Raw genomic sequence first — 27,122 nt, 5'->3', positions numbered from 1 at the left:
TGCATGGGAGGCAGGGGGCCAGGCGCGGTCTTGGTGTGAACGGGCAGCACTGCCACCCCCAGGCCCGCACCGGGGCCTCCGTCCACCTCCAGGCTTCCCACCGGGCAGAGAGGTCCACAGGACAGAGCGTGTCCTCCTGATCCCAGCCCGCCTCTGCAGTGCAGCAGTGTTTGGCTCCGGCTGCCTCACATGGGGCCGGGCTGGGGCCCGACCCAGAGCTCGGTGTCCACTCTCCTCCAGTTCATCCGCACTGCAGCCCAGGGCTGCCGGACACAGGCCCTGCCTGGTGAGCCCCAGAGGCCATCCGGGTCTTCGGCCTGGGAGGTGGGTGTGTGGGGTCCTGGGGACACTGGCAGTCTCTGGGCAACACCTGGACCTGTCCAGGTCAGAGTTCTGGTCTACCCACCCTCCTCAGTCCCGGGAACACTCCAGGAGGAACCACTTTCTATGTTGGGTTCGAAGAGGAATCTGAACTCTCTGCGGGGGCTCCTGCTCCTAGCTGCTGGGGGAGAGAACAGCTGTGTCGAACCTGCCGGCTTATCTGTGCCGCCCACCCATCCGCGGACGGCCCAGCCCACATGGCCCGATGTGCGCATGCCTTGGTTCTGAACTGAGCTCTGCAGCAGGGCCTTGAGCCCAGGGATCGGCTGTAGAAGCTCCAGCACCGGGTGTCTGCTGAGCAGCCTGATGGTCACCCCGCATCACCCTGCCTCCAAGTGGTGTACAGTCACCGGCCCCTCGCGGCTGCCCTGAGAGCCTCACTGTCACCCTTTCCTAGGCAGTCTGTCCCGGCCACCTCCGGGCGCAGCCCAAGCTCCCCTCACCAGCTCAGGCATTCTCCTGCCCCTGAAGGACAGCTCTGCTCCTGGGAAGACAGCTACACTTAAGTCCCAGGGAGGCACTGGGGCGGAGACCTTCCGGAGCCATTGCACCCCTGAGCCAGAAGAGGAAACACTGAGGTGCATTCTGAGCTGCTGGGCATGGGACAACTGTGTGCTGCTCATGCCCCAGTGGTGTCCACTGAACCAAGTCCACTGGTCTGGCGGGTCCCTGCATTCAGTTTACAGCTCAGCTAATGGCCCTGCCCCTCCCCCCAAGGAGCAGTGAGCAGGCAGCTTTGCCCCCACTGTGTGGCCTCCTCTCAGCAGCAGACCCAGAAAGCAAAGGAGCCAGTGGCCCACCTGTCGCCCCCTGGATGGGGTGCCCAGCAGCGCATGCTCCCAAGCGGGTCCCACACGTGTGTTCACTGGAACACAGCGGCTTCGCTGAGCCTCCCGGGGATCCAGCCCCCTCTCTGTGGCCTGGGGCTCATGTTTGGAGAGTGGCCAGCAGCAGTGCCCCCAGATTCAATACTGCACCAGGGCAGTGTACCCGGAAAGGACCCAGGTGGCCGGCCCTCCAGGGCGAGAGCCGCATCCTCCAGGCCTGCCCAGCCAGTCAACAGGACGTCAGTGCCGGGCTGGCCTCCTAACTCTAAGCAGACACTTGTGCTTTTAAAGCCTGTTTCCCACTTCCTTTCCATTTGCTCTGTCTCTCTTGTGTTTTATTGCCACTCTGTCTGTTCCTATTCCCAGCACCTCCCCACTGTCTTCCTCCTTTAAATCTGATGTTATCTGCTTTACTGTTTAATTTGATTTCCTGTCCTTGGACATCTGTTTTTATCATCAGACTCGTACTCGAAGCCTTGCCTTTGGAAACCCACTGCCTGGCCTCCACGCTGAGCCGCCCACCCAGCTTTGTTCCTGCACCCCACCTCCGGGGCAGGTGCAGTGTCCAGGTCAGGACCTTGCTCCAGGTTAAGTCCTGGCCACTCAGCCTCCTGCTCCAGCCTCCCTGGTCATTCATCTGGGTGTCCACCTTTAAGACGTGGACATGGGACCCACAGCATGCAACCATCCTGGGTCCTGGGACACCATGCCTCTCTTGGGGACATTTGAGAAGCTGAAGACCAGAGCGATGGGCAGGCAGTGTGGCCATGTGGGAAATGGGTGGCAGGCCTGCCCGGGTCCGACACCTCTCAGAGAGAGACCTGCACGCTGAGCTGCAGTCAGCCAGGGGGTCCTGGCCAGCAAGTCAGTTCACAGACCCAGGTGCAGGACCTATCTCTGGAGGAGCAGGAGGGTTGCTGGTGGGAGCAGGGACAGTGAGGGACCACTGGAGAAGGCATGAGGGTGCAGGCAGAGGCCAGATGGCACGGGGTCTGGGCCGTGCAGTGACCCTTGAGGGCCTAAGGGGGCCACTCAGGGACGTAGGGCTGGAAGCGCTATTTGCCCATCTCAGACTCGGATTGCAGTGGGTCCCCTGGGCCTGGTTGGCAGAGCGCTGTGAGAAGGGGCAGCTGCAGCGTGCAGGCCGGAGATGGAGCTCACGGGGTTCAGATTACCATCCGGGCAGAAATGACAGAATTGTGGAATGCTCTGGGGGAGAGTCAACATAAAGGAGGAAAAAAATGACAAATAAAATAAAAAGTCAATTCTCAGGCCCACCCTGAAGGTACTGGCAGCAGGAGGGGAATTAAGAGAGGCACGGCTGCACCAGGTGAAGCAGTCCTGGGAGCTCCCGTGGCTGACGAGGGCTGTGACAACCAGGTGTGCGGTGAGTCACACGAGGTCCCAGGCTGGTGACCCTGTCCTGGCCCCTTTTGTGCTGCGTTGCGCTGCTTCGAGCAAGTGACAAGGCAGACGGGACTCAGGGTCACAGGAGTGTTGTGGCTGGCATCCCTGTGACATGCATCTCTCTGACCCGCCCCTGGTGCAGCCCCGCTTTGCTAACAGCATAAGGGAAATAAGTGAACAAAGCCAGGAACAGAACAGATGAAAACCCTGCCTGTGTTCTGGGATGCACCCGCCTGCTCCTGCAGACCTGGTAGCTTTGATAGCTGCCCAGTCAGGGTTGCCAGGTCCTCACTGTCGCCCTCCTGTTCTCTGTCTGCCCCACAGCATCGGATCTGGGCCCCACGGAGGGTGAGCACGCTGCAGCCCTCGCCTGCAGCCAGGCAAAGGGGACAGGTGCCAGATGCCAGAGAGGACCTTCAGTGCATGGAGAGCGAGGTGGGTGTGAAGCCTGGGCAGCCCAAGAGGATTCTCTGCCCCGGAGAAAGGACAGTGCAGGATGGAAGGGGCCTTGTCTCTGGACGGCTGACAGTGACCAGACAAGAGGAACCTCAGGGCAGAGGCCCAGAGCCTGTGCAGCCGGCCAGGCCAGGGCTGACCAAGAGGCTGCAAAAAGGAAGGGAAAAGTGGGGTCAGCGGGGGGCGGGCAGACCTTGCATCTTCCCCGGCAGTCACGCCGGGCTGCTGCAGGTGAAGCCACTGCCTGGGTGGCCACACTCCGGCCTGAGGCATGGACAGGCTACCTGCATGTCCACTGTCCACATGCTTCCTGCCTCCGGAACAAGGGCCGCCTCCTTCCTGTGTGAAGGTTACAGGAGATAAAGGCCCACAGCCTTTGACCGAGTAGGGCTCGCCATGAATTTCAGTCAGCGCTGAAGGAGAAAGATGGCGTTGGTGAAATCGCAGATTTAATGGTAACAGTGCTTCTCTCCTTTATTCCCTGTGACCTAGCTTGGGCAGGTGAGAGTTACTAGGGAACTGAAGGCAGAGCTCTAGGCATGCTCCTCTCTCTCCCTCTCTCTCTCTCCCTTTCCTCCCTCCCTCCTCCTCTCTCAATCTCTCTCTTGCTTTTTCCTTTAAGCCTGTTTTTTTTCGGTTCATGCAGGGAGGTTTTCCTGAGCTGTTTTCATTCATTTCCACAGTGTCTCAAACATCTTCAACTTTCCCCAAAGACCTTATGTTATTCTACAAGCACACCTTTTGCTAACACTCCCCTGCTTTCTTTACAGAACAGCCTTTTGTCTATCAGTGAAGTGTCTAAAAAATAAGAGGGGCTCAACAGTGGGGAATGCAGGCTTGATATAAGCATTTGATTTGCTTCTGAAGATGCGCCCCTTCCCAGACACCTCAACAAGTGGGAGACAGAGAGGAGAAGTCTGTCAAGCTTAGCAAACATCTGTAGTCCAATTACAGTCAACAGTTTACAGGTGCTGAGAGGAAACAGTCACACACAGCCACCCTCCCAAATGCGTTCTCTTAATCTCTCTTAGAAACAAAAGCACACTTCTCTCTAGGGCCCTTTATCCAGGTGCCAGGGTTCCCACCCTCCGGCTGCTGTGTCCTCCCATGCTGGCAGAGGTGACGGGCCAGAGCTTCCTTCATCAGTGACTATGCCAGTGCTTCTCCGACTCTTCCCTCAGGGCTGACTCTGCCCCCCGCCCTCTGGGAGGTCCGAATGCCACAGACCCAGGGCTGAGCCCAGGAAGCGGTATTTTTGAGGCTCCAGGCACTGCAAGTTCCCTAGGAAGAAATGTGTGTGTGTGTGTCCCAAACACCACCGTGAATGGGTATCAGCTGGGGAGGGTGCTGAGCATCTGGGCCCCAGGTCCCATCCCTCCAGGCTCCAAGTCCGACAGTCTCAGAGGAGTGGCGGATCTGCATTTTTCATGAGCCAGTCTACTCCTTAGTGGGGACATCAGCAGTGGGCGTGGCAGAGGAAACTGGCAAATGTGCAGGTGCCCTACAGTGGGGTGGTTCTGCATTTTAACACGCTCCTGCAGCTGTGGGCTTTGCTGGCCCAGGGACCACACTTTAAGTGGCAGGCAGACTCCATCCTTGGAGAAGCCTTGCTTTGTATCTTCCATCAGATCGGATTTCCCCCTTTCCAGGCGCCTTCACTGCTTCATGCAGACGAAGTCTGACAAACCAATGCTCTCTGCTGGACTCGCATGGGTTACTGCAACGCTTCCGACACTTCCTAAGAATGCAGGCTCTATTCCGTGTTAGATGCTGCTAAGCAGGTTGCCTTGAATGGATAGTCTGGGGAACACTGCCTGCCCCAGATGGGGACTGGGTTAGAATTCGGATGTGCAGCACCCCCTGGCCCCGTGTCTGACTGTATAATGGGGATGTTAAGAAATCCACCCCCTGGAGCCAGGAGGAGTCCAGGTTCATTTACACAACGCTCCTGCAGCCAGGCCTGGCACACAGTGCCTGGTAAGAGCTGGTTATTGTCAGGATATCCTCTCCCTGGAGTCACAGTGCATTTTAGTAGGGTCAAGACTCTCAGACAGGTGGTTGTAGGCAACTAGGAAATGCACTGAACCCAGCGTTTGGAACTGAGGACCCATCTGCTTTGCAAACACATTTTTCTCCCCAAACTCGAAAGCTCATCCGCCCCAAGCAGCCTCCGGGAACACAGCAAAAGCTGGGCCCTGTGAGGAAAGCTCTGCATCATGCTCAGGCCTCCTGAGCACGCAGGTGTGGCACTAGTGGTGGGTGTTTCATTTCGAGGCAGTCTCTGATCCCACCAGGCAGGGATGAAGCAGCTGAGAAGGGCGCAAGACGAAGTGCATCTCTCAAAGGTGCGGGCTCAGGACTGAGGCACAGAATCCTCCAGTGTGGATTCTGGCTGGGCTTGTTCACCAACCACACTGGCTACCAGGGACCTGTGAGCCAGTCTGGACACAATGAGAAGCCTGGCACAATCAACCAGGAGAACCGGCAGCCTCTTCTCCCCGCAGGCAGGGAACAGGACGAGACCCGGGAGGGAGGGGTGACAAGACCTCGTGTCCCGTTTCTGAGTCTATGGTGGGGAAAACAGACCTAGCCTGTGTCCTTGGTCTAAGAGCGCACTCTGCACAGGGTTGTTTCAAACCTGACCTCCATAAGTGTAGCTCAGGGGGAGCCTGCAAGCCACCTCCCCCAAGGCCAGGGCCAGGAGGCAAGGCGGAGGGAGGGGCCCCCTGCCTGTGCCCCTGCTCTCCTGCCCCAGTGAACTCTGACCCTGGGAGCTCAGCTCCACTGCTCTTCTCCCTCCTGGCATTTCTGAAACCGGAACTAATGTATTCTGGATACCGAGCTCCTCCAAACCAAGACAAAGAAAATCTGAAATATCTGAGCAAACAACCACTCTTCTTTAAATCTCCGAGCTAAAGGAAACATGCAGAAACCTTTACTCACTTTCCGAGCTATGCATATTTGTCACTTGAGGATCCCTTGAGGAAGCGTCCCACCGTTTGGAAATCTCCCAAGCAGAGCAAATGGAGCCAGCCTGGCCCTGGGAGCCAGTGTTCCCCACAGCCCTCCTGTCCGGAGTTTCTTCTTGTCTTGGGGGCTCTGACCTCTTTCTTGGCTTCTGGGGCCTAACAGTGCCTTCTGATGCACGGACAGGGATCAGCCCCGTGCAGATCCTGGGGCCCAGGGCGAGCCCGGGCAGGCAGGAGCACTGCTCGGTCCCCTCTTCCCTGTCCTCTGCTGCTCTCTCAGGGTGGAGGCCATGGCTCGAAAGCTGCCTCAGTGGGCTTCACCGGCTAGGCCTGGTGGGCCATTTAGTAAGAAGACACCTGGGACACAGAGGACAGAGTGAAGCGCCCGCTCCCATTCTGGGCCCTGGAACGGAGTTGGACTCAGGCCACTGGGCGGCCAGGCGCTCCATGCAAAGGGATGCCGGGCTTGGGACAAGGACCTCGGGATCTTCTTCGGTTCGTACCCTCCTCTCCTTTGGCCTCCACAGAGGAAGTGGTCTGGGCCTCCGCCCGAAAGGGCCCCAGGCGTCCTGCGGGGCGAGCGCCAGTGGGCAGCAGCCAGGCTGCAGGAGTGGGGGGCGCAGGCGCGGCGCCTTTAAGGCCCGCGTCGAGCGGAGCAGCGCGGGCCGCGGGGCGGGGCCTCGGCGGGGGCCGCGCGGCTTCACCTGCAGTTGCCGCGCGCGTTAGAGAGGCGCGGGCGGCTGCGAGGCCGGAGGACGCACGGCCCGGCCCGAGGAGCGCGCCGCCGGCCGGACTCGGCCTGGCTCCCGGAGCGGGCGGCGGCGGCGGCGGCGGGGAGCGGGCTGCGGGAGCCGGGCTCCGGGCTGCGGGCGCCCGGCGGGAAGATGACGGCGAGCTCTGGGCTGCTCCTCGCGCTGCTCTCGCTCTGCGGCGCGCTCCGGGTAAGTTCTCGCCTCCCGCGGCCGGCGGCTCTCTCGGCTCCTCCGGCGCCCTCGCCGCCGCCCGCTGCGTCCAGCCGGCGCCGGCGCTCCTCGAAGCCGCCCGCGTCGGCAGGAGCCGGGCTGGGAGCGGGAGCGGCGGCGAGCAGCCCGGGAGCTCCGCCCGCGCGGGGCCGCCGAGCACCCTCCGGCCGCCGAGCCAAGCCGAGCCGAGCCGGGGCCGCTGCCCACTGGTGGAGCCGGCGCGCCCTCCATCGCCTGGAGCCGCGCGCTCCGGAGTTGGCGAGCGCGCTGCGGGCCAGGGCTGCGGGCGTGCGGACCCTGGGGGCCGGGCCGGACCGGGCGAGAGCGCCTCGTCTGGTCCCACGGCCCGGGGCGGGGGTCCACCGCCCGCGCCGCCTCCGTCCTGCGCGTACGGGCGGCACTTGCGCGGGGTGGGCGGCGGAGGGGTCCCGCTGGGCACCTCAGCGCCCGGTGCTCGGAGCGAGCCGGAGCCCGAGTCCGGGGCCCGGGCGACCTGGAGAAGAGCGGGGAGCCTGGCCCCGGCGGCGCAGGGCAGGCCTGGCCGGGAGAGCGAGCCTGCGCCCGCCTCCCTCCCGCGGAGCCCTGGGCGCTCTGCCTGCCTGTGCAGGACCCGCAGGCGGCGAGCGCGGCTGCCCGGGCGCCCTGGGCGAAGGCGGAAGGGCCGCGGGAGTTGCAGGAACCCCCTCTCGTGGCCGATCGGCCTCGCTGCCTCCTCGGGGCCTCGCAGTCGTAACCTCGGAAATAAACAAGTGCCGGTGGCCAGAGACCCGCTCCGAGGCCGTGGGGCGCGAGAGGCCGCGCTGGGCACACGCCCGGGCGGACTGAAACTTTCCGGGACGACTTCCACCTCCCTCGGGCTGTGAGTGCTGTCTGAAGCTTTGTTCCGAGGAACCGAGCCGAGGCTTGGAGCTCTTCCCCAGGAAAGACCCCACGCCCTGCCTGCCCCTGGCTCCCGGTGGAGCTCCCACACCCCGGCGGTGTCTGGGCCGGAGCTGCGGGCTGGCTGTGCGCGCCGCGCTGGAGGAGGCGGGCGGCAGGCGGCGGGCGGGCGGCGCGTTCTGCTCTGGCGCCGGAGGAAGCACGACTGCGGGTGCGGCTGCGCCCGGGGCTCCGCTCTCGCCTGGGAGCGCGGCACCGCTGTGCTCCCTCTTCTGTAGCAGGGCTGACTCTCCTGCTCCCTGCAGCCTGGGCGGGAGGTCCTGCCGCCCACCCTGTCTCACTTGGGCTGTAGACTTCCAGAGGAGGGAGCTGCCCGGACAGGACAGAAAGCTTCACGCCCTTCCCAGTGGGATTGGAGATGGGCTGGAAGGAGGAACAAGTGTCTGGAGGAGGGCAGGGGAGGACTGGAGGGTGGAAGCCAGCCCTGCCACCTGCCTCCTTGCAGCCCAGCAGAGCTGGCTTCTTCGGCTCTGAAGCAGTCCTGGAAAAGCCCCTTTCTTTCTCTCTTTTCCTTCTGCATCACCACGCAGCCTACAGCAGGGCAAGAGCAGCCTGCCTCCAACACCTCCCCTAAACCCAGAGCCCTGGCGACCAAGAGAGAAGGCTCTGAACAGAGCTGGACTGGGTTGGGCTCCGCCTCCCCGGGCTTCATGGACTCACCCGAAGCCTTCTGCTGCTGCCTTTTGGACAGCTCCCCTGCTTCCCCTGCTTCCCCTGCCCAGTGCCAGTGCCAGGTGACAGGGGCCTGTCACGCCCTGCAGCGTGGCTCTGTCCAGTGCCAGGAGAGTCTCCCCGTGCCACCAGGATCCCCAGAGGCCAGAGCATCGGGATGTCACCTCTGGGTGGAGACGGTGGTTTAATCCTCGTTTCTCTCTGCTGGAGACCTGCAAACAGCAGGCCCCTGTGCAGGTTGGGTGGATTACATTTTTGTGAATTTATTTTTCTTTTACCTCTCTCCTTTCTGCTCTCAGGCCCATAATGAGGATCTTACAGCCAGAGAGACCTGCAAGGCTGGCTTCTCGGAGGAGGACTACACAGCGTTAATCTCCCCCAATATTCTGCAGGGAGAGAAGCTCCTCAAAGGTAGGGCAGGCTTGAAGAGCAGGGAGGGGTTGATGTGCACTATCCCTTGGGGAGGCCTGGGACAGGCAGGGCCAGGCGGGCTCTCCGTAAGGTGATGGCCATGAGGTCAGTGAGGTTCAGCTTGGTGGACCTGAGAGACATTTGGCATCAAGGTGAATGATTCAGAATCCCTGTCATTTTTGAGAAAGGTGAATCATTTCCTGGGCAACAAATTGGAATTCGGAAGTAACGTCACCCAAATAATGTGCAGAGAGAGACTTTCTTACCAAGTATTTTTATGTATGAAATTCTGGATTCTTAAATTATCCCTGCTTTGAAATGCATGATAAAGCAGACGATGTTGTTGGAAATGCAGTAAATAAGCCCACAGACGTTCTGTTCACAAATGTGGCATTCATTTTCATTACTGCCCCACTGACAACATGAAAACACACATGCAGGAGGGAACTACCAATTAGCTTCGTGGTGCTTGCAGGATCCTGTCCACGTCCTGACGGGCGAGTCGGAGGCAGCTGCAGAGCTCACACAGTAGATCACCCTGCACATCGATCTGTTTCCCTTTCAAGACAAACTAATTAAACTCAGTATTTGCATAGCAGAAATAAATGAGTTCTTGCTTCCCCAGGGTTTCAGAGTCCCACCTTGAGCCCTTCCCGCATTGCCTCAGTTTCCTCAAAGGGGCAGCCTCTGAGCTGAGTGCACAGGAACGGAACGGGGTCGCCAATTTTCGATGAAGTGTCAGAGCTGGATTTTCCTCACTTAAGTTGTCCTCAGGCTGTTGACTCTGTCCCCAGCTTTGTGTTCTAGGAAATTGAGACTTCTCCCTCTAAGGCTGACAGCACTTCCTGTGTGTGTGTGTGTGTGTGTGTGTGTGTGTGTGTGTGTGTGTGTGCATGCACACACATGTGTGTAAGCTCTCACACACGGTGGGTGACTTTCTAGATTCTCACCCTTCCAGATGGGACTTGTTGATTTTGTTTGTTCCTTGTTATGTGAATTAGCATTTTTATTTTGTACCGAATCCAACTTTTCTTACTTTTTTAGTTTTGTTTTCTGAGTTATGATGCCGTCAACTCTTGATGATTATGAAAAAGCAAAAAATTTCCAGGCAGTTCCTGATGCACTGACTCAGCAGGTGTGCTTGAGGAAGCTCCTTTGAGCACTGCTCCATTCCTTTTGTGCATGGTCATTTTGGAGAGGATGAGGCAGGCGGTCAGTCACTGGAGCTTTGGTTTACTGGCAGCCCTGAGGTCCTGTGGAGCAGACTGGGCTGCCTGTCAACTCCTGTGTGGCTGGCCCCGGTCCCTGGACAGTGTGATTCAGCCCTGCTCTCTGGGTCCTGAGCTGTGGTACTGAAACTGCCCCCGAGGCCTCTGGGAGCCCGACACTAACTTCGACCAGACCTTGGAGCCTTTCTGGCACTCGGGGCCTGAAGGGAAAATGTCTCTGAGATCGGGAGAACGGCAGCTCCTCATGCTACCTGAGATGGTGTGAGACTGCAGAGAGCCACCTGGGCCCCACCCAGGCTGTGTGCTTGGCTCTTAGCGGGTGTGGTGGGGAGCTGGCCTGGCCGCTGGGCCGCATGGCAGTCATGTGGTGAGGACAGAGCCGCATCACCCTGAGGTGGGGCTGCACCTGGCCAGGCTCCCCCAGGGCAAGACTCTGGGGGTCTCCCCAGCGTCTGGGAGCCAGGTCCTCTCCACCTGTCTGCTGGGTGGGCTGAAATCATGCTGTCTCCCCCACCAGCCTGAACCATCCTGTCCTTGTTTTCTCCCCTCCCTCTTCCCGAGGCGCACACTCTCAGAATGGAGCAAGGACGTTTTTCTGTCTTAGAAGTAATTTTACACATATGGAGGCAAGAGCTAAAGCTGCAAAACACTCAAGCCAGGGCACGCAAACATTTCTCTGTGTGTGTGGAAAACTCTGCCGCTTCAAGAACATGTCGAGGGTGGCTGTGTTAAAGACAAGTGAGAAGCCCGGTGTTTCTGTTACTCTGGTAGGAATCAAGTTAAATAGATAATGACTGCTTCTAATTGAGTTAATCCACAGAGAGAGCTTAGCCTTAACTTGACAAGCAGAGCCTCGCGAGTCCCCGGCTCGCTGGGAGGACGCCTATGCGTTAACGGCCACTCTGTGGCCCTTCTGTTTGCCTGAGTCAACTCGCCAGCAGCCCCACAACATACAGATTCCAGCAGGAGCGATTTGTTACGCAGTAATTAACTTGTTTATGATAAATGGATGGAAGAAATGTCGTGGCATTTTGTTTTATGTCTAAATGAAAAGCATTTGCATTCTAAAAATTTCATGCTAATTAGGCTTAAAATAGTTTTCCCCAATAGGGTAACAAATACTATGCGTTGCAGACCTTTGGAGAAGCAGAGGCTCCGAGTATGAAATCCAGGGTGTTGGTTTGGCTGATTTGTGGCATGCACGTCCTGTCTACTTCTCCTGGCGAGTGTGGATGTAGCCGCGCAGCTCCTGGCCGTGGCTGTGTTTTAGGGTAAGGCACTCGTGGCCCTGACCCCCGAGGCCTGTTAGGCTGCTTTCCTGGGCTGAAGTGGGGCATCCTCCAAGCCGCGCTTTGGTCTGGGTGGCTGCTGAGCTGGTTTCCCTTTCTCTGCTCTGTTAATAATTAACAGCAGGTGGCAGGAGGCTGCGCAGGGCACGGTGACCTGCCCTGTCCCCAGCCAGAGCGGAAACCATCAGGGTGGTGGCTCAGGGCCTGGGGGCTCAGGTCGCCCCCAGTCTGCTCAGGGCGCGGGGAAGTCTGGGCATCACCAGAGGAGAGGAGTGGAGCGGTCGCTGTAGCTCAGGCACCACAGAGAGCAGAGCTCAGCTGGCAAGCCTTGGGAGAGTCCCTCGGGAAAGCTGCCCGGCCCAGGACTTCTCGGCGTTTCTATCACCGCCCTGGATAGAGGCTCATCGGGGCCAAGCCCTGTCATTCTCTGTGCCATTTACACCGCAGGCCCTGACCTCCTGCCCGCAGCCGCCTCTCCTCCCTGCACCTCGTGGCCCGAGGGGATGTGCATCCTGGTGGTGCCCCACACGGCGCGCTGCGCGGCTCCTGAAGTGGCAGCTGGTCCTGTGCCGTGGGTACAGAGGCCCAGGATACCCAGCGCCAGGCAGGCCGTGCCGGCTTTGTGTCCTCGGAATACGTGTTGGGACCGCGTCTTGGAGTGAAGGGGTGTGAGACTGTAATTGTGATGTGACCTTAGTTGTCCCAGCCAGCCTCACATGCGATAGATATCTCACTTAATCTTCGCAAAAGCCCTGCGGGGCGTGAAGCTGTCCTGCCCTGTGGACCAGACCTGGCCAGCAGCAAGGCTTCCAGGTCAGCCTGAATGTGTGCGATTTGCTTTTTCCCCAGTTTGTTCACAGCGAGCCCCTACTTATGTCACGTCTTCCTGTGATGTGGGTGTGGACAGTATTCAGGGCACAGAAGCCACCTGCAGTCAGGAGGGATCCAGATGCCATGCATTGGCAACAATGCAGCATTCAGACTACTGCTGCCTCCTGGCCAGGAGAACTGCAGGGAAGCCAGTGGCCAGAAACTCGCTTGCCCTGCTCCCATCCCAGGGCCCCACTGAAGGGTCCCAACTCTGCGGGCACCATAGGTTTGCAGAGCCAGTGGGGTTGGAGACCCGGCTTCTGCAGTGGCAGCAGTTTGCAGACGTGGGCTGTATAGCGGGCAGTCGGGATAGAGTTCGTGGTCCTCCCTCAGACTGTGCCAGTGCTGCAGGGCAGCACAAGGACCAGCCAGCTCCGTAACCTGAGCGCATCTGCCCAACCTCATTCACAGCCAGCCACTGGCCCGTTGGGAAGCGGGTCATGGTGAGCAGAAAGGCCCTGCGATGTGGGCTCCTGTGTCCACACATGTAGGTCCCTGCCTGGGCGGGGTCTCCAGCGTGCGTGGCACCTCCTCCTCCACCTCCTCCTCCTCCTCCTCCTCCTCCTCCTCGGCCCCGGGTGGGGGTGCTCAGTCCAGGCTGGGGCTGCTGGGTCCCCACCCTGTCTCCATGGTGACTGTCTGAGGCACAGGACCGCTCCACTCTGTACTGAGCGCCACTGGGATTTCTGTATCAGCTGCCAAGACCAACACATTCTTTGTTTCAGAAATAGTGATTTTCTAATTCTACCCTTCAGTGTTTTTTCTTTTTAAGTTACAATGAAATTCATAGTACAGTTTAAATAAAGTGTATTTGGTATGCAGTTAGCTCTAGTATTTGCTTCATGATATTGATTTCAAAGTGTAGAAATTTTATGAATTCCCTTGGGTGGCAAATGGATGTGGGCTAAAATTAAGAGAAGCTCTCTCCTCTGTCCTGTATTCTTTCTTCCCTCCTGCTTTCCTCCCTCTTCCCTACCACCCGCTCCCCTTTTTTTCTGAAATATGGTTAGGTAAATGCCAGAACTAATCATGAACCGAGAGAGAGCAAGCTCGCATTCATCTTTGCAAAGAACGTGCCTATTATTTTGACTTTTTGAAAGAGCAATTTTTCCTCCGAGTGGATTCCACTGTAAAAAATACCGTAAGCTGAGTGAAGTTTCCTTCCATCGAGGACGATAAAGTTCTCCGGAGTGTGCTCTGTGAAACCTCATGGCAGTTGCTGCTCCTTTAAACCCCAGAGGAGCACAATGGTTCGTTGCAAACTGAACTGCTAAAATTGTTTGCTTTTTGTCAAAAGGATCATAGTTTTGCTGTCTTTTTTTTTTTTTGCCCGAGCTCTGGGCTGCCCTCTCCTGGCAGCCTCCGGTACAGCCTCAGGTTGGTTCCTCTGGGCAGGGGGCCTTCTCAGGCTTCTTAATCAGAGGAGAACAATACACAGGCCCCACTTGATTGCCTTTGACTTCTTTGTCCCTTCAGAGTCTATTTCCTTCCAACTCCCCGTCGGGGCCCAGGGAGATTGGAAGCAGCTGGGGTTTGGGGAACTCACCACATGCCACTGTGTCATTTTTCTCTGATGCTTGTGCTGTACCTGCAGGGTGAGAGCGGTTAGAAAGCATGCACAGGGCCAGGGGTCACATACAGAGACTTAATCTGGACACCTCTGTCTCCCCCTGCCTTCACCAGGAGGAACTTGCTTAGTTTACAGATTGTGTCAGCCACCGAAGCACAGATCTGTTGTCTCACAGCCTGGGTGACAAGGGCTAGAGATGGGCCTTGCTGGGCTGAGATCAGGATGCTGTGTGTGCAGGGCTGGCCCCTGCGGGCTCCAGGGGAGAGACTCTGCTTCCTGCCTGTTCCGGTGCCGAGGCCACCTGCAGCCCTTGGCTCAGGGCCCCATCCTCCGTATTGAGGCCATGAGTGCCGCATCTCCCTTCTCCTCTGCATAGTGCCTCACCCTCTCCCTCTGTCTGTCCTTTCTGCTTTCCTCCTCCGCTGTCAAGAATACTGGTGATAGTGCTGGGCCTGCTGGGAGAATCAAGGAACTCTCCTTTCCAGGCCCTGCATTTAGTCACATCTACAGAGTCCCTCTGGCCACATGAAGTAACATGTTCCCAGATTCTGGAGCTGGGACGTGGCCCTCTGTGGGGAGCTGCTGTTCCTCTGACCACTTGCCTGTCTGATGGAGGGGTGAGCCCAGGGAGCGTGCATGTGTTTCAGGAATAGTGATTTGCTAATTCTACCTTACAGGGTCATTATGGATTTGTTTTTTAATCTCAAAAGTGTGATTTGTGTTGCTGGGACAAAATCCCTGACATGTGCAGTGGTTCCAGAGGCTTCAGTCCATGGTCTGTGGGCTCCAAGGAGGAAGCATGGCAGAGGGGAATGGCAGAAGGCTGCCGGCTGTCGGGAGCCAAGAGACAGGAGAGGAAAGATCCGCTCCCCAGAGCTGCACCTGCTCCGGAGTCCCCTGCATCCTGCAGCTGGGCCCCAGCTTCCGACGGCCCAGTCAGCTGATTCCTGTGTGGATGAGGTCAGCACCCTCACGATCCCGTCAGCTCTGCAGTCCCCACCTGCGAGTGTTCTCACATTGGGGGACTTTAGGGTTCACTTCACAGCTAGACCATAAGGGCACGGTTGTTCCTCTTTGGGTGCCTCTTACAGAGCACCTGTGTATGCATGCTATGCGGTGTGGTTCATGGTTCCAGGGCCCTCGGCCCTCTGAACGGAGAGCTTCAACAATGCCTACCTTTCGGAGCTCACCACCGAGCGGGGCACTGCTTTATCCAGAGTCTACAGTTACAGCCGCCTCCTGTCTGAGAGGGGGTTGCCCCGGGAGGGACTGCAGGGTGACTATACTGCAAGCCCAGGCTGGCTCCCAGTCTGGCTGCTGCTAGCTTGGCCCTGTTTGGACTTGCTGTGTTTTCCCGTTGACAGCATGAAGCTTGAGGAGGGATTAAGGTGAGCTTCCAGGACATGAACACCCTCGGCCTGGGGCTCACGGGCAGATGTCCCTGTGGTGGAGTGGGCACCTCCCCGCCAGGGAGCGCACTGGCCCTGCCCAGGTGTAGAGTTGAGTGGAGTGGTGCACTTTCTGTTTGGAGCCTGATTTAGCTAACTTCCGGTTCTAGACTGGGGTCTGCATGGAAGGAGGACCTAGCTGCTTTTGTCTCTGCATTCAGAAGAGGAGGACTTGGCTCCAGATCATTTCCGGGGTTTGCATCTGTGTCTGTGTGTCTGAGTTGGAAAAGTGTCACGTGTCTCGCTTAGCCATTGGTTTTGGTGCCCGGATATAAGCTTGGTACCATCCATGCTGACCTGCTTGGAAGCCCAGCAGGAGCCCTGCTGTGCAAGTTTGCTGGGGTGAAGGCCTGGCCTCTGCCTCAGAAGGACAGGGGCTGGGGCCCACCACAGGGAGGACAGGGAGAGAGCACTGGCTGGGAGGAGAGGCAGCTCAGTGAGCACCCTCCCTTCCTCGGGCCTTGGCCCTCCTTTCTCCAGGACAGAGAGGTAGGGTGCCTGCTCTGGTCCAGCAACTGCCTGGCTGGGATGCTTGCTAAACTTGCCAGGCTGCTGGATCCTGTCCCACATTTACTGCAGTGAGGCCAACGAGCCCAAAAGACACCTCTACCCCAAACCTCGGGATGAGTCATTCAGAGAAAGGGTCTTTGCAGATGAATTCAAGAACTGCGAGATGAGACATCCTTGGTTAGGGGGTGTGTCCTAAATCCAGTGATGACTTTCCGTGCAAGTCAGAAGAGGAAGCGTGGGCACAGCGGAGGCCATGTGAAGGTGGACGCAGAGACTGGGCTGATGTGGTACAAACCAAGGAACACTTAGAGTCACAGGACGCTGGAAGAGGCAGGAAGGATTTTCTTCCAAAGACTGTGAAGGGAGCACTGTCCATGACCCCTCGATTGCAGATTTCTGTCTCTAGAACTGCAGTAGAACAAATTCCTGTTATCTTAACCCACCTGGTTTGTGGTCACTCGGTATGGCAGCCATGGGGAACTAATCCACCCATTGAATTGGAAATTTGGGAGATGTGGCCCGGGAATCTTCCTGTTAATCCATCTCCCAGGGGAATCTGGTATTCATGAAAGCCTGAGGGCTTCCGGCTTCAGGAGGTTTTCACTTCAGATTTCCAAGGGTCGGGTCGACATCCTGGGCAGCTGCAGTGGTATCTGGCATCCTGATGTGCAGCACAGGTGGGCAGCTGAGACAGTGCCCTATGCTCAATCTTGCTGAAACATAAATGAGGCACTTTAGTGTCATAATAGCGTATTTTACACTATGAAGTGTGACACAGAGCAGTTTCATTGGAATTAAAATGCATACGGAGCATTTGTTCTCCTCCCATTACCCCTCTCTCTCAAATGGAACCTTAACAAGGATTATGGCTCAGTTGATTCCATGTGGATACATTGTAAATATCTGGCTAATCTCAGGACTGCCTCTGGGAGTGGATTGTTCAGCGGAGGCAGAGGGACGGCACACTCCCTCTGCTGATGAGATGTGGAGCACTTGGGAGGAAGCAATTATAGAACATGCCTCTTCTCTCCCCAAAACTGCTTTCCTGTGGAAATGCAAAAAGGCATTATTTCTGGCTGCGATGTCTTGTTTCATGTGTTTCAGGCAGCCGCGCTTTTTCTGCCCAGCCACTCTGCTGCCCTGGAGGCAGAGGAGTAGCCCTGTGACTCGGGGCAGCTGCTAGCCTGGATTCGGAGGGCTTCATCTTTGTTGTTTTTGCTGCTTGTGCTGCAGTGGGGGCAGCTCCGCACTATGCCTGGTCCACGGTGGACAAGGGAGCCGTAGGTGGCTGTGACACAGCCCCAGGTCTTACTCAGGTGTGGAGGCTGAGCTCAGGCCACTGGGCTCTCCTGTCTCTCTGGATTGCAGTGAACATCCCAAGTGGTGCAGAGTGGAATGGGCCTGGCTCATGCAGAGAATGATGGCTGAAGCCAGATGCCAGGCTGTCTTGGGACCACTGCTTCTCCACCTTGGAGCCAAAGCGGAGCTTCTGAGATTGTCACCTAGCCACGGGTGACATTTTCCTACTAGTGGCCCAGAGCAGCTCAGCCAGAACCCAGAGGCAAAGCTGGGCAGCAGGGTGGAGCGGGGAGGGCCTGCTGGGGGAGGCTGACCCCTGGGCACGGATGGCCAGCTGTGCCAGGCCTTTTCCTGGCGGCCAGCGTGGCATGCGTCGGCAAGGACGTGAGGGGAAATGCCCCTGTTCTCTCCCTTCTCCTTTATTTACGGAGGTGCTGGCAGTTCACTGTCAGGGCCACCCGTCAGCGTTTGGTCACTGAGGACTGTAAATATGATCTGCTGCATCCTGTGGACACCTGTGGTGAGCATCAGCCTCCATCTGTGGGAGCCCTGTGGGAGCCCCGTCACTGTCCCGGGCATGGCCCCAGCCGTAGACAGCACAGTTGTCCTGTCATCCCGGTCTGTGGGCCCAGGGCTCCCGTGCTGGGTGCTGGGGCAGGTCCCACCTGTACCATCAGGCTCTGCACAACCACGGGTGGTGGGGGGTGTGTTTGACAAGGCATGGGATGCTGACAAGTGGCGGTGTGGGTTGCCTGCTCCACTTGCCACTGCGGCCCTGTGCAGGCTGGGGTTGAGGGAGCCCTCTGCCAAGAGGCCAGGCCTCTGCTCTCGTGCCCGGTGTTGCTGTGGAACTGGCTCGCCCTGCGCGGGCTGTGATCCATTGTCTGATCAGCTCTAGTTCCAGTGCTGTCAGCAGTGTGTGTCCCAGGCACCTCTTGCTCTGTGATCTGTGCCACCTTTCGTAGGATGAGGTCTTGATCCCTGTTCCTGTTGGGGTGAGCATCTGGGGCATGATCCTGCCTGCACACGTGTTGCGAGGGGCTGGGCGCGAGGAAGAACAGAGCTTTGCTGGCTTTCTCCGTCACTGGGTTTATTCCTGGAAACACAGAGCCCTGTGTGGGCCCCACCAGGCCGACACTGTGCCCCCGACTCCTCTGAGTCCTGTGGGGCCAGCCCCCCCCACCCCGTTTCTCCTACCCGAAACTTGGGGACAGTGAACCCCCCGCCGCAGTCTTCAGAGCTGCTGGCAGGAAGCGGGGTCTGGAAGCGCACTACATTCCTGAATTCCCTAGCCATCCCCACTTTCCTGAGGAATTCACCCCCTTCCTGGAGCAGGAAGGGACACCAAGGGACTTGGGCACTTTCATTCCCCTGCCGCCTAATTGTCTGTGGACAACGTCAGACCCCCCGGAATCCCACTCCTGCATCTGCTCCCCGAAATGTGGAGAGGATGAGCTGACCTTTGAGGCAGTAATTTTTCCATTAGAGGGAGGCTTCATTCGGTGAGTTTTTATGGTTTTGTTTGGGACTTTTCCCTTATTGCCCTTTACATTCTGATGTGTGGCCAGAGACCTTTTGGCAAAAGGCATGTTTTTAAAATTGAATAAATAAATTATGGAGTGACTTATTTAAAGCTCCATAGACTCTTGGGAGGGAGGAGAGCACATGAACATAAGTTACTCACTGTCGTTATTTATTAATAGGGGATTGGTACAATTGGATTATGTCATATCATAGTTAATGCTCGAGTGCCAGTGAACCAATGGGGTTAGAAGCAAGTTATTCCAAAGAGAGCCCGATTGCATGCTGACTGTAGAGAGGCATTTTTTTCTTAAGTTATCTTATTCTTTCCCATCTTCCCTCAGATACAAAGAAGGGATTATACAACTTGTCTTATCTGGTTCTTATATTTTAAGATAAAAACAGAATTCCAGTGCAAGGCTGAAGGCTATAAAATTATGATCAAAGTCTGTAAAATTATAGAACTTATATTTTCTTGATGAGAGAGAGGTAGCTTCACAATGAATTTTTTTCCTTAAAGGAGCTGGACAGCTTAAGGATTGATTCTTACAGAAATATAAGATATACTTTCATGTGAGGAAAAAAATAGAGTTGCATGCTTGAAAGGTTAATGGCTGGTAAACGTCAATTTTCTACAATCCTGGCTAATAAAAATAGCTTATAAGACCTAAAATGTCATGCTGCCAAAATTATAGGGGCCTCTGAAATCCACTGTGAAGTCTGGTGTCTTTTGAGCATAGGGTGGGGTGTGGGTCTTGAGTGTCTTTTCTGCGGCTGAGGGATGACGCTGGGTGGGGCAGAGGCCTGTCCAGGGTGGTGAGGGCCTTCTCTGGGGCATTTCTTGTTCAAACACTTGACAGATTCTCTGGATCCGTGTTTCTGGCAACTGCAGGTGCATTTTATTGTGGTCACCCTGATAAACCCAGACCATCCCCATGAATCTGTGGTATGGCCTTACAGGAAAGTTATTAAGTACTGTGAGTCCAAATTCCCTCAATGTGCTGGGTTTTAAAGATGATGGCAGTGACCGCTTTGGTTGCAGCCTGTGCAAGAGAGTTGGATCATCGACGCGTTCTGCATTGAACTTCCTGTGTGCAGAGCCTCCAGAGCTTTTTGGGGTCTTACAGGGAGAACTGGCAGCTGGGAGTGTAAGGACGCTGATCTCGGCATCTCTACTTTCACAGCCCACATTCTTGTCTGCTCCACCTGGGATGCAGGCTGGAGTGGGAAGAGCAAAGGCCTGTGCAGCTTCGGGACACATGGAAAGCCTGGTTTGGAGAAATAATTGCTGGCCAAGTGCTGGTTTCCTCACACTCTCTGGGTCCAGCATCTTCCATGTATTAAACCGAGCCATTTACAAGGAAGCTCCTCCTCCCTCAGTGATAGAGAACAGCCTTCTGCATCCAGCTTGCTGGATCAGCACAACTGAGGGGCCAGTGGGCTCTCTGTAAGTTCTTTGTGAGCAGGATTAAACTGCCCTGCAGGCTGGTGTGGAGCCACAGGCCATGGTTCTGCTGTCTGGGCATATGAGGATGCAGCCTAGCAGTCCACATCTCTGTGTTTAAACTCTGACAGGCTCCCATATTCACCAGACGATGCATGAGTGGCCCTCACCCCCATCCTCACGCAGAGCATGAGGCTGCATGAAGGTGAGAGAATTTGATTTTTCAGCACTATCAACCTGAAGGTTGTACCTTCTCTCCAGAACACGAGAAAGGTGCCACTAATGAGATGATTCTGTCACAGTGTAAGAGGATCATGGTTTTGCCTTTTCACAATTGAAATGTAAAAATGAAGTGTGGATAAGTTCTCCCCTCGTCACGCAAAGGTTTCTTTCTGGGACGGGGTGGGGAATGGGACTGGCTCACTGGGATTTGCATGTGCTATGTTCAAATAAGGCAGCTCACTTGAGCAAGTAGCCAGGAGCTGGATGGGTAGGGCGGGAAGGGGAGCTAGCTGGTGGGGAATGGCCAGTGAGAGCAGTCTGGCAGCACGATGCTGCTCTTGTTCTCTGTGGCTTCCTTATTTCACTTAAAATTGTGTCATTAATGGAGTTTCTCTGTGCACAAAAGAAGCCCCCGAAAGAAAGTCTTTTTTACAGTGGAACTGGGTCCTCTTGGCAGCCCTAAGGCTCCAGCCTGCTGGTGCTCAGGATTGTCAGAGATGTGCCCCATTGTGCAGTTCCAAAAAAAAGGTTTCTGGAAGGATATCATTTTCTGACATGCACATAATAAGTCCCCCGACAGCTTTCTAAGGTTGTGGCTTCAAGGAGGCACTAATTAATCACTTCCTCTGGCCCCCAGGGAGCTGAGGGGCTGCTTGAGATCAGGGAGCCCCAGACCATCCTCTGTCTATCTGCTTCTCCCTGCCAAGAAGAAAATCACATTGTTTTCTCACTTTGAAACGTGCTCATTCTATCAGAAAAGCATCCCATTCATGTGGTTATCTAGGATCCTCTTACTGCATTTCTCCCTTATCAGGGTTTACATAATATTATTTCCTTCTGCTTAAATGCCATGCAGGTCAAACTTTTATTGTTAGAAAATGGCATCTTCAATGAGTGCATTGTTTATTGCAGATGTTCTCAGTCGCCCTCAGGCGTGGCAAATGCCAGTGGTAGGACCATGCACAATTCAGAACCCTTGTCTGTGCATTTCTGAAGGAGTCCTCGTTCTGTGCACCAGTAAGATTGGAACCAAACGCTTATCTATTTATTTCCTAACCTAGTGCACTGTTAATCTCAACTTGCTGTCTCCCAGTGGAACTGCTCTTGGTGAGACTATGGCCTCACTCTGGGAAGTTATTTGATTTTCAATGTAAGAAAAAGGATTAGTGCAGTTGGATTTTGATAAGGCTGGCCGTCTGGCATGGAACAGACACTGTCATCCCGCCTGTATCACTGATAGTCGGTTCGTTATGCTGGAACACTGCAGAGTGGCGATATGGGACATGTGGAGATAATTGTAGTTTTGCTATTTAAAAAATAAGTGTAGTGCTTTACAGTGTTAAAATGATAACCTGTTTAGGGAAACTCACAGTGCCTGTCTTTTGGCAAAGAAAAACCTCTTCTAACAGCTTGACTTGGATCTTATTAATCTATTTTTATTTTCCCAGCATAAATTAAAGTCTCATTTCTGTTGGAATACTTAAACCCTAGAACCTAAGATCATGTCTGCACTTTAGGGCAAAGCACGCCTGAAGAGGTTTTGTTTCTTAGCTTTCCAGCAGTCTTTAGCTTTGAACTTAGATGTAGTTGGTTTGACTCGGTGTATGTAGCTTGACCTGTGGTGGGCATTTTTTTATCAAAGCATTAGTCATGGTGGTCACCTGGGCTTGGCAGAAGAGGAAATTAGGAGCTTCATTGAATTAGTGAATAAGGGCTATTCCATGTTCCTGCTGTCCCTTACCTCCTCCAGGAAAATTATAGGGCTGTGCTTAGCAGTCTCATTCACTTCTGGAGCTCATGTTCTGTGACTCTATCACTGGCATTGCTGTTTGCTTTGTGGCCAAGTTAGCTGTTTTGATGCGATGGACATCAGTGGAGGCCCAGATGGTGCTAGACAATAGAGGCTTAAGTCCATTGGTTGATCATAGCAGCTCTAAGACACCAGAAGGTCAGAGAGTATTGTACAGGGGGAGGTATGAAGCCAGCGAGATGCCACACTTTCATTAGTAAACCACATTGTCCACTTTGCTGTTGTCATTTATATTTGCTTTATAGATATTGTGCATCTTGGGATTCCTAGCTGCCAGAGTTGCCATAGCCGTCATTGACCCATTAATCTGGGGATCATAGAGAGCCTTAGACTCTCTGACACCATCAAAGGTCCTTGCTTCCCACAGATTAAACCCTAAATGTGCCATTTAGGCCCTCCACACAATGGTCCTTCCCTTTCTCCCCCTGCCACGCCCACTCTCTTCTAGGCACCAACACCAAACTACCTGCAGAGGCAGCTAGAACTTGCTAGCTCTGCCCTGCTATTATGGTTTCGACTCTAAAATTCCCCTGAAATTCTCATGTGATAAAAGGTTAGGCTTCTGAAAGTGATTGGATTATGAGAGCTCTAAGAAATTAGAGATCATAATTTGTTGGCATTATTGGGAGGTGATGGAAACAGGAAATGAGGACTAGCGAAAGGGACTCAATCATGGGTACATGACCTTGAAGTCTGTATCTTGTCCCTGACACCTCAACCTTAATCATTGGTGCCCTCTCTCCCTCTTTCCTTTTCTCCCCTTTTCTCCTTCCTGGCTGTCATCAGGTGAGCAGCTTTTTTATACCATGTGCTTCTCTCATGCTATTTCTGCCTCCCCAAAAACCTAAGGCAATAGAACAAGCTGACCATTGACTGAAAACATGAGCCAAAATAAATCTTTCCTCCTTTAGGTTGTCAGATATTTGGTCATAGCAGAGACAGACTAACATGCCTGTTCCGTTCCTTTATTTTGGTTATCCCTCTGCTTGTCACTATCATCCAGGGCCTTTTAATTCAAATGCCATTTCTCATTGAGCTCTCTCTTGCTGTCTTCTCCTTTCTGTCTTGCCTGAGCTAAGTAAAATTAATTATTTCCACCTCTGTTGTCTCATGTTATTAAAATGTGTAATGATATATTTTGTATGTTCTCCTCAATGTCTGCCCAAATCATAATTTTGCATATGTGTGTTCATGTGTATGCATGGCAGATTACAATGAGAGGTACTGGAGAAGGTGCACACAGTGGAGCTGAAGAGTGACAGATGCCTTGGTGTACCCACACTGAAACCTCCTTCCTAGGAAGCAATCTTTGTGAAAGAACGAAGATGAGCTTTTATTCCCTGCTAGGAGTGGAGGGAGGTTGAACTGATGCACAAGGAAATATGTAAGCATGATAATTGAAGAAGAATGTGTATAGATAGAGAAGCCAGATGTATTTTTCATTTTGTATTTGTGTCTTAGGGCTTACTCGGTTTATTTATTAAGCCTTTATAAGAGTAAAATAAGAGAAGTGGGGTTTGGTCTGGTGGAATTGCCCCTCTGTGGGTTGTGTGAGCTTCAGGTATCCAGAACATAATTGGATAACAATGACAATTATTGCATTAGGGTCTTAGTGCTGGACAGCCTCTTCCCTTGTGCCTTCTGCATGGCACAGCTCATGAGAATTCTAATGAAGTACAGAGAGGGCCAACTTTCCCAGCTTCACTCACATCTTGGAACTGCAGGGTAGGTGCTGGCCAAGCCTAATAGGGCTCTTATGTGTCTACCCTGTGTATAATCTAGGTCAAATCATGTCTGCTGCCCTTTGGTGAAATGTATTCAGTCAGTGGCTGTTCAGCTCTTTGTGGCATCTGCAAGCTAGGCAGGTGCTCACCTGGGGGTTGGGGGCCAAGAAGATCCACTTCTTGACTTCTGCTTCATTTTTAAAGTGTTTGACTTATTAACCTTCTTTCCACCTTGCCCTTCCCCAGGTCATGCTGCCTTCCAATTTTGTTTCACTTCTGAGAATTGGGCACCTCTGTAAAATTATATTGACCTGTGGGAGCTAAGGTCTAAAGTGCCTGTGTGCTTAAATGTACAGGAATCAAACTGCTGGGTTAACATTTTATTGATTCACCTGCCTGCTTTGTGTCTCTGAGACAGACACCTCCCCAGGAAAGTAGTGATGTTTTGGTGTTGACCATGGCATAGAAGTCCTCATTCTAGATATTGAAGCGATGTATTCATGGGCTGAGGATGTGGATTGCTGTCATACCTGGAGTGATGTCAGGCGACAGCCCACCCAACTGTGTGGCTTTGGGAACCAGACATTTTCCTTGACCTGGTCACCCCCTGATAAGGAGCTCAGGTTCCCTTTAGAGTCTTCTTGAAGAATCTACAATAATTGTTGATGAGAATGTTCTCAGTGCAAGGTAGAAGAGAAGAGTGCACACAGCATTTCCACATGCACATGCTGACGGTGTTAGTTATGTCAAAGGGAACTGGTTTGGAAAACTTCATTTCTTCTTAAGTGGGGGGCTGGCTTTTGAGTCCTGTGGCAAGGATCCTTTTATTTGGGTAGATTTGAGATTAATTTTTGGAGTTGTTGCCATAGCAAGTTTTAGTGTCAGCAGCTACAGGTAGCTGTGGTGTGCTGGGGTCCAAAATAGAATGAGCTTGCTAAGTAAGAGCTAAGGGGTGAACATGAGCTGGTTGTGGTTCCCACCTGTATCACTCTGAGAGCTTTTCTTGTTCTTTAGTTTCTAGGGATGAGAATCCCCATGGTTCATGACTGCTGTTCCTGGTAGCTGCCTCATCATGTCTCTGCTGCAGCCTCTTATTAGTCTGGGAACATTGACATGTTGGGTAGGGGCTGGGAATAGGAGGGATATGGGCAGGGGTGTTGTCCTCCCTGCCTGGCTGAGCAAGGGTCTCACACAGGCCACTCAGCTTTCAGTCCCACCCTTCACAGAAATGCTGGAATAAACTTTTCAAGCAAAACCCCAGCAAGTCCCAGTGCTGGCTTCTGCCAGTGAGCCATGTATACTCCCGCTTGTGCCCCTTGCAAGCTCCTGGCCTAACAACGTACCGTTTTCTTCTGTTACATGTTCTTATCCTGGGACTCCTGCCAGAGTCGTGCCCTCAGCTTGGAACCCTTTCCTTCTGGTCCAGGCTGTCCTGGGGTGGAATGGAAGTCCTTTGCTACTGGGCATGGTACCTTGGTGAAAACCTCTGTACATCTCTCATTATCCTTTCAGGATGAGCAGTATTTGGAGCTTCTGCTCTGAAGGCTCAGCTTGTTTTTTGCCCCTGGATGCAGGCATCCAAAAGATTTTTTAAAAAACATGAAGCCAGTTTACTTCCCAGTGAGAATGTCCCCACTGCTTGCTGGCTGGTCACTCTGAGATGTTTTCCCATCAGATAGGTGTGAAATGGCATCACTTCCTTTGGCATTATTAGCGACAAGGTGGAACATTTAAAAAAATCTGCTTTGCTCTCTCCTACTTTTCCTTTGAGAATTGTATGTTCTTCCTTGCTAGTTTTTCTTCTGGGGTGGTTGGAATGACCCCATAGAAATGTGAGTTCACTTAGGGGAAGTCTGACATCTGTCTCCCACCTACATGTACCACCTCAGCATCTGTGTAGCCCAGTCTTTACTTAATTCCTTAGGGTTACTTTGTGTTTCCATGTATTCTGGTATCTTTTTAAGGATCTGTTGTTAAATGGTTAGCATGTGTTTACTGCGTGCTTGTCATGTACTCTGGATGGAGCTGCTCTGTTTTATCCATGAATCATTTGCTTATATTTATAAATAAGCAAAACCCATCCAAATGGGCAGAAGTCCCCAAAAGAGATTTAAAAAAAAAAAAAGAGGAAATACAGTTTCTGGAGCCTGGAACCAAGGACTGAAATGGTTGTCAGGTTGAGGTGGCTACCTCCTAAAGCCAGGGCGAGCAAGAGTTACATAATGGGCCAGATAGTAATTGTGTCAGCCTTGGCAGGCAAGAGGGCCCAGACAGTCAGACCTGGTCAGTTCTATGTTTAGCTCAAAAGGTGCTGGAGACAATATATAAATAAAATGAATGGCTGAGGCTGTGTGCTAATAAAACTTTATAAAAGCAGGTGGTCCCAGATCTGACCCTTGGGTCATCATTTGTGTCTTTCTGTTCTATACAGATATAGAGGTCCTGGTTTCTGCTTCTTTACTTTATTCTCCTGTTTTTGTTCCCTCTCAGCCCAGCCTTTCCTATTTTCTGTGCGCAAAGGACCTTAGGTGAGAACCTTGGTCAGTACTCGTTGTCCCTTAGCCCTCATCAGAGCCTCGTAGCATGTGATGCATATGCTAGATCAGGAAGCCGAGGACAGGAACCTTAGGTGATAGCCAGGATCATGTGCGTGTTAAGGGGCAGAGCTGGGTGTTGGACCCCTGGCCACAGACAGTGCTGTTGGCTATTATGTACTATTTAGAGTGGAGTCAAGAACAGGGGCCAAAGGCCGTGGTGCACATCTGGAATCACAGGCCGGTAGATGCTGATCGGCCTCCAAGGGGAAGAAAGGAAGCAAGGGCACAGAGAACAGCAGGAAGGGTTGACTGAGCCCTGCCACAGAGCCCTTTCTGCAGGGCAGATAATGACGGTGACACCGTGACAATGGCTATAATAATGAGAGATAAAGGAAATGAAACATTATTAACCATTGATGGATGGCGTCTTCAGTTTTCAATTTAATGATCTGCAACTGCAAATCTATAGTTAAGAATGAACCAATTTCTCACTTCCTTTTGCTCTGTTCATCCCAGATAAGGAAATGAAAGGATTACTCCACAGACATGTACTCCAAATGTCAATGTTCTGCCTCATTAGAGTGACTGGTGCAGATGCCCTCAAAAGCCCAGTGGTTCTGGCAGT

The 27,122-nt window shown here is 54.0% G+C and overlaps 1 protein-coding gene across 1 annotated transcript in view; it reads left to right on the top strand.

Moving 5' to 3' along the window:
- Window positions 1-6,841: 6,841 nt before the first annotated feature.
- The window catches only part of Cdh4 (cadherin 4), a 526,919-nt gene continuing 506,638 nt past the window's right edge, over window positions 6,842-27,122 (top strand). The window contains exons 1-2 of the mRNA XM_004840986.3: window positions 6,842-6,981; window positions 8,913-9,024. Of these exons, the coding sequence (XP_004841043.1) occupies window positions 6,925-6,981; window positions 8,913-9,024 (169 nt within the window). The 5' untranslated portion in view covers window positions 6,842-6,924. The remainder of the gene's footprint in view (window positions 6,982-8,912; window positions 9,025-27,122) is intronic.

The sequence above is a fragment of the Heterocephalus glaber genome, unplaced genomic scaffold, assembly GCF_053883595.1.
Source record: "Heterocephalus glaber isolate CG9 unplaced genomic scaffold, H.glaber_assembly_v1.0 deba00001673, whole genome shotgun sequence".
Lineage (NCBI taxonomy): Eukaryota > Metazoa > Chordata > Mammalia > Rodentia > Bathyergidae > Heterocephalus > Heterocephalus glaber.
This window is presented reverse-complemented; position numbering and strand designations above follow the sequence as displayed.